Source organism: Chiloscyllium punctatum, chromosome 4 (assembly GCF_047496795.1).
Source record: "Chiloscyllium punctatum isolate Juve2018m chromosome 4, sChiPun1.3, whole genome shotgun sequence".
Lineage (NCBI taxonomy): Eukaryota > Metazoa > Chordata > Chondrichthyes > Orectolobiformes > Hemiscylliidae > Chiloscyllium > Chiloscyllium punctatum.
The window spans coordinates 34,318,268-34,330,884 of record NC_092742.1 but is presented as its reverse complement, the minus strand read 5'-3'; the positions used below and the strand labels follow the sequence as shown (position 1 = coordinate 34,330,884).

Below are 12,617 nucleotides of genomic sequence, written 5' to 3'. Positions count from 1 at the left end.
CAGGAGGAGAACATGCAAACTTCACACACAGTTACCCGAGGCTGGAATAGAACCTGAATCCCTGCCGCTGTGAAGCAACAGTGCTAACCACTGAGCTGTTTTCCAATTTATAGGACTGTTGCTGCCCTGTGTCACGTGTGACTGATTATAAACTCTTATGATTTTGCCAATGCTAAGCCAGTTGAAATATGCTTTTCTGTTCCATAGTAAATGAAAATAGTCAGATGTTAATAACTTTTCTACAAATTTGGAAAAGTGGGTCTCCATTTAAGATTTTAATAGCCCTGACAAAGAAACATGTTCAGTTTTCAATTCCTGCACAAAGCATCTTTCAAAACATTGTCATGCATAGGACTGGAGAAAGTAATCATTTGCTGTAAATTTTGCTGTCTGAATATCTTAGTCAATTAAATCAACTAATCCAGTGAAGAACTTTTCAAAATCCAGGAGTTCTTGTGACTTCTTTCTGGAATATAAGTGCGCATTTTCTCTGAATTAGGGAAGGACAGTACAGACTATTTTGAACATCTGAGAAGTTGTCCAGTTTGAAAACCTGACAACATTTTCCCTAAGTAAAATGCAATATTGTTTTTAACCATACCAATAGGAAATTAAAGAAAAATATACAATGATGTGGAGAGTTAGCTTAGCAGTGTAGCTTTAAAAAGAAATTGCCTACTCAGAGTTGGGTGGAACGAGCTGTTGTAAATAAGTATGAAAATATGAATGCCAACAATCGGCTAACCAAATTGGACATCTTGTACCTCTGGTTGTTTGTAGTAATCAGAATCCAGACCATTCTCAACCAGACAAAACTTGTACAACTCGCACCAAATTGTTTGCTGCATATGTGATTTGTAATTGGGTAGCACCTGCTAAATGATTCCAAACGTGCTGGGCACAGTGTTTAGCACTGCTGCCTCACAGCGCCAGAGACCCAGGTTCAATTTCTGCCTCAGCCAACTGTAATTGTCGGAGAATGGGTCTGGGTGGGCTGCTCTTCGGAGGGTCAGTGTGGACTTGTTGGGCCGTTTCCACACTGTTTGGGAGATAGAGCTCACTATTGAGAGTAAAGTTACAAGAACTGAAATCCTCTAGAAGAAGACCACTAGAAAACACACATGATATAAGCTATGTGACTTTCACATAGTGTCAGTGGATGAGCTATATGTATATCATATTATAATATTGCTAAGCTTGAAAAACTCTGAAGTAAGTACAACAGCAAACCTTAAAATGTTGTTTCGAGTGATGGGACAGAGTCTCTCTATGCTCTGAATCACTGCAGTTTTCTTTCGCTTTTTTTATTTCTCCACAAATAGTTCCCTCAAGTTTGGGGGTGGTTTATGTTTCCAGTATCAGAATGTTTATCTGATAGAGCAGTGACCTCCGCAGTCACTCCGCTGTTCTACACTGGCTTGAATTGTTGCACCAGATTATTGTCCTGTGGTGAAGAGGAAAGTTAACCTCCCTACCCTCACAACTGCCATTAACTCTGTGACAATTGCTCAAGCTTCGTTTTGACAATGTGTAGATGACGTTTGCATCTTTTTACATTAACGTGAGGCAACTTTTTGTAAACTTGCTTACAAATAAATGATAAGTTTTTTTTTGGTCTCCTGCTTCTATCTACCTGGTTTGCTGGATTGCAATTATTCTAAATGAGAAGCTGAATCTGCTGTTGATTCAAACTTTTGTTAGTTCAATCCCTAGAACCTGGCTCTTGGTCATATTCAGTTTGTCAGTCATGGGCATAACATTCTACCAATAGAAGCATCTAAGCTTAACATGTCCAACAACTAAGCAGCACTAATAAATATTGTCTAAAACAAATTATTTAATGTGAATAAAAACCAAAAGATCTGTGGATGCTGGAAATCAGAACGGAAACCAGAAATTGATGAAAGAGCTCAGCAGGTCTGGCAGCATCTGTGGAGAGAAGTCTGAGTACTGAGGAAATGTCACTGACCTAAAACATTAACTCTGATTACTGATGCTGCCAGACCTGCTGAGCTCTTTCATCAATTTCTATTTTTGTTTGTCATTTATTTATTGTCATTAATCAGTGTAAAACTGACAGATAAAGGCTTCCTAATCTTGCTTTGTATTTGTGCCTGTTTCAAAAGTTAAATAATTTCTTTTAGATTTTTACAACATACTACTGCAAGTGACCTTGAAAATAGGTGCTGCCTGAATTCCTAAATTCAATGTAAAACTAAGATCTCCTCTTTTTGGTTAAAATTCTACAGACACCTATGCGAAGCTCTCGCTCCTTAACTCAGTCGGACAGGAAATGTCTCGGTGCAAGACTTCCATTCGGCGTGGTCAGCCCAACCCAGTTTACAAGGAGACTTTCATCTTTCAGGTGGCTCTTTTCCAGCTCTCTGAAGTCACATTAATGATCTCAATATACAACCGACGTAGTATGAAGCGCAAGGAAATGATCGGATGGATCTCCATGGGTCAAAACAGCAGTGGCAATGAGGAGCAAAATCACTGGCTGGAGATGAAGGAATCCAAAAGCCATCAAGTTTGCAGATGGCACACATTACTGGAATCATAAACACAGCATAGCTAATTAAAGACAGCTTAGTGGCCTTTTATCCAGACATCCTGAACATTTTCACCTGTGCAACAGGCTTCTATTGTACTACAACATTCATGCCCTTCCTTAAAATCTTAAAATAGCCAAATCATTAAAGAATATCTTTAGTGAACAGCAAATTACTTAGCCAACATAAGGAATTCTTTCAGGGATTTAAAAGCTATTTACATTAGCTCAGTGCCTGTGGAAGTGCATTATTGTGTCACTTTGATATGACATCAACATTGACAACAAATCAGTATTGAGGATGAGCAGATAGTACAAAGGAATCACTGTTGCCATAGCTATAAATGCATGTCATTTAAATCTTTAAATGGTCAATACTTATTGCAGCACCGTGCATGCAGAAATGAATTGGCTTTTCAAACACTGTCTTCGTACAGAACAGCTTTCTTCAGTCTATAATTTACTGACAACTAAAGCTACAAACTAATGCTGCTTAAAAACAAGTTTAGTAACCAATAAACCCAGAGTGAAGAAAATAAACAGCATCATTCAAAGTGAATCAGTAAGTAAAATGGCTCAATAAAATGTTTCTTCCCCAGCATATTCCAAGTGGGCATTCTCAAAAGGAGCCTTAAACTAGCTGTGAACTATTACAAGGTTCTCATTGCAGGGATGAGTACATCAATACACATCATTGAGGGCATTTTCCACAAATTGTATGCTATTTGTGGTTGCCCCTGTCAGTAAACATTTTGAACTTTTTATTCTTAAATCTGCAGAACCAGGTAAGGGTTAACAGAGCACCAAAAGTGGAGCAGATGAGGAGCTACAGAAGTGTGGAGAATGGAGTGCCAAAGGCCCGTGTACGTTGGGACATTTGTGGTATTTTGTGGAGAGATTTTGCTAAGGGCACAGACAGAAGTAGATGGGTTCATGTATAGGAAGGTCAAGAATAGATGGACAGCAAGCAAGAAAATTATCCAGATTATTTATAATTGGCACAACAGGAGTATTGCGGTTATGTGCCATGGCAAAGAACCAAAACCTGAAAATACCCCTCAAGCCACTCACTATCTTAAGGACAAAAGGGTAACTAGGGAGAGAATAGGGGCCCTCAAAGATCAGCAAGGCGGCCTTTGTGTGGAGCTGCAGAAAATGGGGGAGGTACTAAATGAGTATTTTGCATCAGTATTTACTTTGGAAAAGGATATGGAAGATATAGACTGTAGGGAAATAAATGGTGACATCTTGCGAAATGTCCAAATTACAGAGGAGGAAGTGCTCTTGAAACAGATAAACGTGAATAAATCCCCAGGACTGATCAAGTGTACCCTAGAACTCTGTGGGAAGCTAGAGAAGTGATTGCTGAGCCCCTTGCTGAGATATTTGTATCATCGATAGTCACAGGTGAGGTGCCGGAAGACTGGAGGTTGGCTAACGTGGTGACACTGTTTAAGAAGGGTGGTAAGGACAAGCCAGGGAACTATAGACCAGTGAGTCTGACGTCGGTGGTGGGCAAGTTGTTGGAGGGAATCCTGAGGTACAGGATGTACATGTATTTGGAAAGGCAAGGACTGATTCGGGATAGTCAACATGGCTTTATGTGTGGAAAATCATGTCTCACAAACTTGACTGAGTTTTTTGAGGAAGTAACAAAGATGATTGATGAGGGCAGATCAGTATATGTGATCTATATGGACTTCAGTAAGGCATTCGACAAGGTTCCCCATGGGAGACTGATTAGCAAGGTTGGATCTCATGGAATACAGGGAGAACTAGCCACTTGGATACAGAACTGGCTCGAAGGTAGAAGACAGAGGGTGGTGGTGGAGGGTTGTTTTTCAGACTGGACGCCTGTGACCAGTGGAGTGCCACAAGGATCAGTGCTGGGTCCTCTACTTTTTGTCATTTCCACAAATGTTTTGGATGCGAGCATAAGAGGTACAGTTAGTAAGTTTGCAGATGACACCAAAATCGAAGGTGTAGTGGACAGCAAAGAAGGTTACCTCCAATTACAACAGGATCTTGATCAGATGGGCCAATGGGCTAAGAAGTGGCAGATGGAGTTTAATTCAGATAAATCGAGCGCTGCATTTTGGGAAAGCAAATCTTAGCAGGACTTATACATTTAATGGTAAGGTCCTAGGGAGTGTTGCTGAACAAAGAGACCTTGGAGTGCAGGTTCATAGCTCCTAGAAAGTGGAGTCACAGGTAGATAGGATAGTGAAGAAGGTATTTGGTATGCTCTCCTTTATTGGTCAGAGTATTGAGTACAGGAGTTGGGAGTTTTTGTTGCGGCTGTACCCAGGATATTGGTTAGGCCACTTTTGGAATATTGTGTGCAATTCTGGTCTCCTTCCTATCGGAAAGTTGTTGTGAAACTTGAAAGGGTTCAGAAAAGATTTACAAAGATGTGCCAGGGTTGGAGAATTTGAGCTATAGGGAGATGCTGAACAGACTGGGGCTGTTTTCCTTGGAGCATGGGAGGCTGAGGGGTGACCTTTTAGAGGTTTATAAAATTATGAGGGTCTTGGAGAAGGTAAATAGACAAAGTCTTTTCCCTGGGGTTGGTGAGTCCAGAACTAGAGGGCATAGGTTTAGGGTGAGAGGGGAAAGATATAAAAGAGACCTAAGGGGCAACGTTTTTACACAGAGGGTGGTACGTGTATGGAATGAGCTACCAGAGGAAGTGGTGGAGGCTGGTACAATTGCAACATTTAAGAGGCATCTGGATGGGTATATGAATAGGAAGGGTTTGGAGGGATATGGGCCAGGTGCTGGCAGGTGGGACTAGATTGGGTTGGGATATCTGGTCGGCATGGATGAGTTGGACCGAAGGGTCTGTTTCCATACTGTACATCTCTATGACTCTATGACTGCTGCGCTTGGCATCATGATTCATTGAAAATAAAATGTGACTGATTCTCCGCTTGGACATTTAAAAATAAGAATTGTCAAATAAGGTTGCATTGGATAGAACATAGAACATAGAACAGTACAGCACAGAACAGCCCTTCAGCCCTACGATGTTGTGCCGACCATTGATCCTCATGTATGCACCCTCAAATTTCTGTGACCATATGCATGTCCTGCAATCTCTTAAATGTCCCCAATGACCTAGCTTCCACAACTGCTGCTAGCAACGCATTCCATGCTCTCACAACTCTCTGTGTAAAGAACCCACCTCTGACACCCCCTCTATACTTTCCTCCAATCAGCTTAAAACAATGACCCCTCGTGTTAGCCATTTCTGCCCTGGGAAATAGTCTCTGACTATCGACTCTATCTATGTCTCTCATTAGCTAAGAGTTGCTTCTCATTTTCTGAGAGTTTGCAACTGGCAACTTATAAAATTATCCTTGTACATTGCACTCTTTTCCTTAAGTCATCTGGATAGGGCACATTGATTTGTATAAATCAAGAAACCAACTGTGGAAATGTTTAAATTCAGAGGGGCAATCACAATCCATTTTAGATAGCTCAGTGTCATGGCTGCATCCACCTTGGCTCTACACAGGTCAGTTAAATATGAAATGTATTGAGGATAATTAAAATATTTTTTTTCAAACTGTTTCATATTTGGTAAATTAATGAGGAAATGTCACAAGATACCCAGTTTCTCAGAGCTTGTAGGAGGTTGCAGCAGAGAAACAGACATGCCATTCTCCACCTGTGCATCAGGCCTTTTCCTGATAGAACTCCTATTCCAAGCAGTCTTTTGTGAACTTCGCATTTGTTATTTTCCTGTATTGTTTATTATAGGGACCAATTAGTTGGAGAGCTGGTTTGCGGTGCAGCATGACACCAACAGCATGGGTTCAGTTCCCACACAGCTAAGGTTTCCATGCGGAGCTCTCCTTCCCAACCTCTCCCCTCGCCTGAGGATTGGTGACCCTCGGGTTAAATCATTACCTGCTCTTTCTCTCTCTTTTTTCTCTCTCTCTGTCTGAGAGAGCAGCCCTATGTAAGACTACAGTGACTTTACCTTTTTTAAATATCCCCACTTTAAGAAATGTTTGTATTCCTTTTTTTAAGAGAATTATGAAATTTGCTACAAAATAATTCATGGATTAAAATTCAAGATGCTTGTACAATTGCAGTAGTGAAACACTAGAATCCTTATGCTTATTGACCCCATGTTTTTCTGTTTCTATTTCCTCCATTTTCTTTTACCTCCTGCACACAAAAGCATGCTGTGAGAGGTTTTTAATTTACTAATTCCTTTTGCTGGTTGAGCCTGTGATGCCTGTATACTAAATCAAATTGTGCATCTGCCATGTAGGGCTGGTTGTAGCTCAATTGGTTGTACTCTTGCCTCAGAGTCAAATGATTGTCAGTTCCCAACTTGCTCCAAGACATGAGGTGATAAGGAAGCTGAAGGCTGATGTTTCTGTGTAATACTGAGGGAGAGCAATGGTAGGATAATCTATCAAATCTGAAATCCCTCTACCCCTCTCCAGTGGATGTAACAGATCCCAAACCACTATTTCAATAAAAAAGGAAAGGAATTATGTCCAGTATTTATCCCTCAATCATGACAAAAGCAGATTATTTAAGCATTATCATATTGTTCTTTGTGGGAGTTTGTTTTGTGCACAATGCCTGCCATGTTTTCACCACTCCAACTGTTCAAAAGTGCCTCCTTGCTGTAAAGAGCTATTGAATGTTAGAAGCCATGAAATGTGTTGTGTAAACGCAAGGCTGCCTTTTCTTTGTGCTGCAGCCTTTGCTGCTTTTCAATTGCATTATTTTTCAACCTCATTTTCTCTTTTTGTCTTTCCTGTTAACTTTCTTTTCTGTGCTGCTGTCCTTGCCTTTTTCTGTATTAATTATGCAGTTTCTCTTAAGGGCTTCTTATTACTTTGCCTAGCCTTTTTGTAAAGCGAAAGTTGTCACGTTGGATGTGGAATTGCAGAACTGGCAATTTGTACACACATACAGTATCTGTGAGCAGCTGCAGTTGGCATGGATTCAGGGAAACCTTGGTCCTTTGGAGATTGCAGGTGGCTGGAGCTTGCACCTGAGCAGAGAGTTGGTGAGGGTAGAGCTGTATGGCAGCTGCTACCTGTTACTGTGGTCACTTCCACTTTGAGCCATGCTATGTTTTATTTACTTTTTGTTACCAGTTGGGGCTGTTTCCTGGCTCTAGGGTTGGGGCTGCAGAACAGAATGGATGGGAGCATCCGAATCAGTTAACAGGAGTCAATCAACTGTGACTACCATGAACCAATTGTTCATGAAATTGTTAACAACAGAATCAATGTATCAAAGGATAACGGGTGGGTTTATGTGTTTGTGTTGTGGCATTACTCCCTGAGGGATATGACGGACATATATGTCAGGACTTTCAGGATGGTGGCCTTTCTATACCTGGCACCTGAAGAGACAATGGAGAAATGCATTGGTGCTTGTATGAGCTGGCCTGCAGCCACTTGTTGCCTTGAGAATCATTACTTGCACAGAAATGGAACTTTAAGTCCTCACTAGGAAAGAAGTTGTACTTCAGAGATTGGCTCCCAGCAGTACCAGGAGGTGCAGAAGGCAGGACTGTAATTGAAATCAGTCCCCAGAGTCTAGGTCTAAGGAGTCTAGGGCCTGTTGTTGTTGGGCAGCTGTAGGCCGCGAGGCCCGGGGCAGTGAGCTCTTGGCTGGTGAGGCCCCGAGGGTGGGGGATGGTAGAGAACGAGCATCTGCCCAGGGCAGGGCTGGTAGGAGCGAAGGCAGCTTTCAATGTTGAAAAGAAATAATTGATGAATACCAACCATACACACCCCCGCCCGACCTCAAGCCTGAAAAGTCTCACTTTGTAAACTTCTTACATGAAGCTGAAAATTGAGGGTGTGTGGGAAATATCTTTTATGTGGTAATTGATTGGCAACAAATGCTTCAATTGTGGTTTTTTAGAAAGATGGGCCAGTCTAGGCCTCGACTGTCCATTATGAAATTGCAACAAAATAGGGGCTGGTAGGAAGACCATCCAAAGAATTTGGTTAGATAGATTACCTACAGTGTGGAAACAGGCCCTTCGGCCCAACAAGTCCACACTGACCCTCTGAAGAGTAACTCACCCAGACCCTTCCCCTATTCTACATTTACCCCTGGCTAACGCACCTGACACTATGGGCAAAGTAGCGTGGTCAATTCACCTAGCCTGCATATCTTTGGATTGTGGGAGGAAACCAGAGCACCCAGACGAAACCCACACAGACACAGGGAGAATGTGCAAACTCCATGCAGACAGTCACCCGAGGTGGGAATTGAACCCGGGTCCCTGGTGCTGTGAGGCAGCAGTGCTGACCACTGAGCCACTGTGCCGCCCAGAATTGGCAGTCAACCCTAATTCCTGGCTTGCAAACCAGCAAGTGGGAACTGTAAAATTGTGTTTGTGAGGTGAATGGATACCCCAGGAGTTCTTCTGATTGCTGAGCCATTCAACTTAATTGCAAATCAAGTCTTCTTCAAAACATTCAAGGGGTTGAGGTAGAGGGTGGTGGTAAGAAAATTAATGAACAAAACATCCTTTTTAAATAGAAAGATCAAAAAGAATCTTGTACTCAGCTATGCTCGAAACATATATGAGTGATAGTGGGAAATAATTTTCATGCAACGGAAATATTTTGTTTTTAGATATTTATCTCTAGTGAAACCTCTATCAAGCTATTCATCCGGAATCTGAATTTGAGAAGTTGCCTAACATTTTTTACTAACCTAATATCAAATTTTATTATGTTATTTTTATTTGCAATTCATACATATCTGTGCATATTTGTAGAGAGGAGAGAGGGTAATTGTGCCATTAACATTTTGACCTGTTATTTTTCCTATCTTTCTCCTTCAGCCATCCTTACAATTGCCTGAATACGCAATCGTGTTTGCATTGGGCTCAAACATTTTTGCTAAATTGAAATGTGATGGCCTGTTAAAAAGAAAAGCCAACAATGGTATAACAGCATGTTTAAGTTTATTGTGATTTGTGACCCTGCTTCATTTCTACTTGTCAATAAAGTTGCTGGGTTGCAAGGTGATGTAAGCATCATCTATTACAATCGCCTGCTATCTACTCAGCAGTAATATTTCAGATCAATGCTGCTTATTTTTTTCTTAGAATCAATAATTAATAATTCTGAGCTAGTAAATTGTGCTTCTTTGTTATGATAGATTGAAAAGTTCAAAACTGACACTGAACATTTAAATGTACACTGAAAATCCATAGAGCGAGCAGACTATATATTCTATATGTTGAAGCCAGGCTTGTGTCTTACATTAAAAGAGAACACACTCAAACCAGGTTCAAATTAAACACAAATCATCTGGAAGCTTAGTTAATCTGATGATAACCAGGAAATCATTGTCAATTTTTGTAAAAATCCATTTGGTTCACTAATCTCCTTCAGGGAATAAAATCTGCCATCCTCAACTGGTGTGGTCTACATGTAACTGCAGACTTAATTGCCCTCAGAAATGGTTTGGCAAATCATTCAATTCAAGGGCAATCAGAAACAGACAAGAAGTGCTGGTCTAACTAGCAACACCCATATCCAATGAAAGAAATAAAAATAGGACATACATTCAGATTTAATTAATCTAGTGATTGATTAAGCTCTTTCACAGAATGAGACAATAAGGCCATTTAGCCCACTGTGTCTGTGCTGATTGTTTAGAAAAACTAGCCAATTGGAAACTCTCTTCTGCCTCTATTGTTTCCCTCCAGTACTTCTCCAATTCGCTTTGGAAGTTCTGGTAGAATCTACTTCCATCACTCTTTCAGTCAGTGCATCCCAGATCAATGTATCTCATTGCACAACTTGTCATTCCTGTGGTCTTTGCTTCATCTGCCAGTTATCCTAAATCTGTATCCTCGGCTTATTGACTCTTCTGCCACTAAAAATAATTTCTCATCATTAACCCTCTCAAAATGCTTCATAATCTTATGGACCTCAATTAAGCCTCCCATTAATCTTCTCTGCTCTGATGTCGTACATATTAAATCAGGGATCTGTATGTCCTTGCTAACTGCCATCTGCCTGTACTGCTCGCAATCAAAGCTTTTCACTGTACTTAGGTACACGTGACTACAATAAATCAGATCAAATCTATGCAGAGATTACACCATCTTCTATGATTTCAACAGATTTTATTTACAGTGCTTTAAAATGTCTATCATGCATTTGGGGGTCTGGCTTTCAACTCTTTCTGCAATTTGTTTACAGTACATTTCTCTGAGTCCATACCCAGGCTTAACTAACGAAGCACAGAGAACATCAATAATAACCAGACTTGCATAATCAAACATGACAATTCAACACAACTAGAACAACCACAGCTTCTCTATTCAATCCATGAACCAGAACTTCTGTATCCTTGGTACAATTATAGTAAACCTCCTCCCAAACCTAAATAAACTGTTTAAAGGGAAACTATTGGTACTTGTGGGAGGTAATTTCTGTACTTTGAGTACCTTCCATGCGAATTGAATTTTCAAATGGTGTATTTTAATACTTTACAGTGACTTATAGTGTTCCAAATGTTGACAACGCCACCTTAAAATTACTGGTACAATTGACTGCTGTGCTTCAAATGAAGTAATCTTTCTTCACTCAACTATAAAGCTTTTTTTAAATTTGCAATGCCAGGCACCACTTTGGCCAAAACAGCCTATACATGATCCTTGCTGGTAGTGCTTTGAAACAGGCATGTCAAACGGTGCAAACTGATTAATTCTAGAAAACACTTATGCTTGTCAAACTGAGATAATAATACTGAGGGAAATGGAACACTTTCTTTATCAAGTAACTGAGGTGAAGTTAGGTACTGCACAACTGGAAGCAAATTATCCTTTTGCTGTGCCCTACCAACATATACGATGAGCTACTCGCTTCCACACTACACTTACTTTCCATTTCCTATGCAATTCTCCTTTGGCCTGTATAAGGACAATTACAAATTAATATTGAATTTGAAGTTGTGCTAGAGGGCCAGGGACTGACTAAAATTATTTTATAGAGAATGTCATACAGCCAAGCAAAAGGAATTTTCAACCCATCATTTCAGGATGCATGTCATAGTTGGTCCAAGAATTTGAAGGTCAGTGTCTAATACACTGTGCCACTAAGCTATTATTATATGACCCACTGTGGTATATGCTTGTTTTTTTCCCTCCCTCTCTCTAGGGAAATACTTTACCTTCTCATCTTAAGCATAGAGTCAACCAGTCATTGCTGCAGCTTGTCCAGTTACAAACCAATGTGTCAGTTCTTAGTTAGGATTGTTTACTGTGAGCCCAATTAACTAATTTTTGTTGAAGGGATGCTCTCTTGGATTGTGGCCATTGTTGTTGCACAGTAAGGGAAATGAAATGCAGCTGAGATTCAATTAAGTAGTTAAGCACATTTACTTTTCCTGTGAAAGCATTAATCATTAGCGAATTTCAGAGCTCCATAAATAAGGCTTGATTTATTTCATTACATCATGATAAGGAGTGAAATAAATTCAAACTAAGATATATTTGCATTTTAATGTAGTGCACTTTGAGATTCTTTGGCAGCATTCTTGTTTGGTCATTGTATCTTTGTAATAATAAACAAACATGCCCTATACGTTGTACTTTCTGTATGGCTTGTGTTTATTTTCTATTCCACAACCTTCATGCTGCTTGTCATTAGTACAGGTTTAAAGACAAAGACATTATCAAACCAGAGCTTATTATTTTCCGCCTCAGGCGACTGTCTGTGTGGAGTTTGCACGTTCTCCCCGTGTCTGCGTGGGTTTCCTCCGGGTGCTCCGGTTTCCTCCCACAGTCCAAAGATGTGCAGGTCAGGTGAATTGGCCATGCTAAATTGCCCGTAGTGTTAGGTAAGGGGTAGATGTAGGGGTATGGGTGGGTTGCGCTTCGTTGGAATGGTGTGGACTTGTTGGGCCGAAGGGCCTGTTTCCACACTGTAAGTAATCTAATCTAATCTAATTTTCCTTTTGTTTTTATATCCAATTGTTGTCCTTCAGTTCATCATTAATGTGTGGTATTAGGGTAAATATAAAAATGGAATTAATGCCAAAATGAATAGGAATT

The 12,617-nt window shown here is 40.4% G+C and overlaps 1 protein-coding gene across 5 annotated transcripts in view; it reads left to right on the top strand.

Annotated features, from left to right (window-relative positions):
- syt16 (synaptotagmin XVI) overlaps positions 1-12,147 on the top strand; it is a 195,947-nt gene extending 183,800 nt beyond the window's left edge. For all 5 annotated transcript variants that reach the window (XM_072568349.1, XM_072568350.1, XM_072568348.1 and 2 more), the window contains one exon: positions 2,250-12,147. In XM_072568349.1, coding sequence (XP_072424450.1) covers positions 2,250-2,563 — 314 coding nt within the window. In that variant the 3' untranslated portion in view covers positions 2,564-12,147. The remainder of the gene's footprint in view (positions 1-2,249) is intronic.
- The last annotated feature ends 470 nt before the right edge of the window (positions 12,148-12,617 follow it).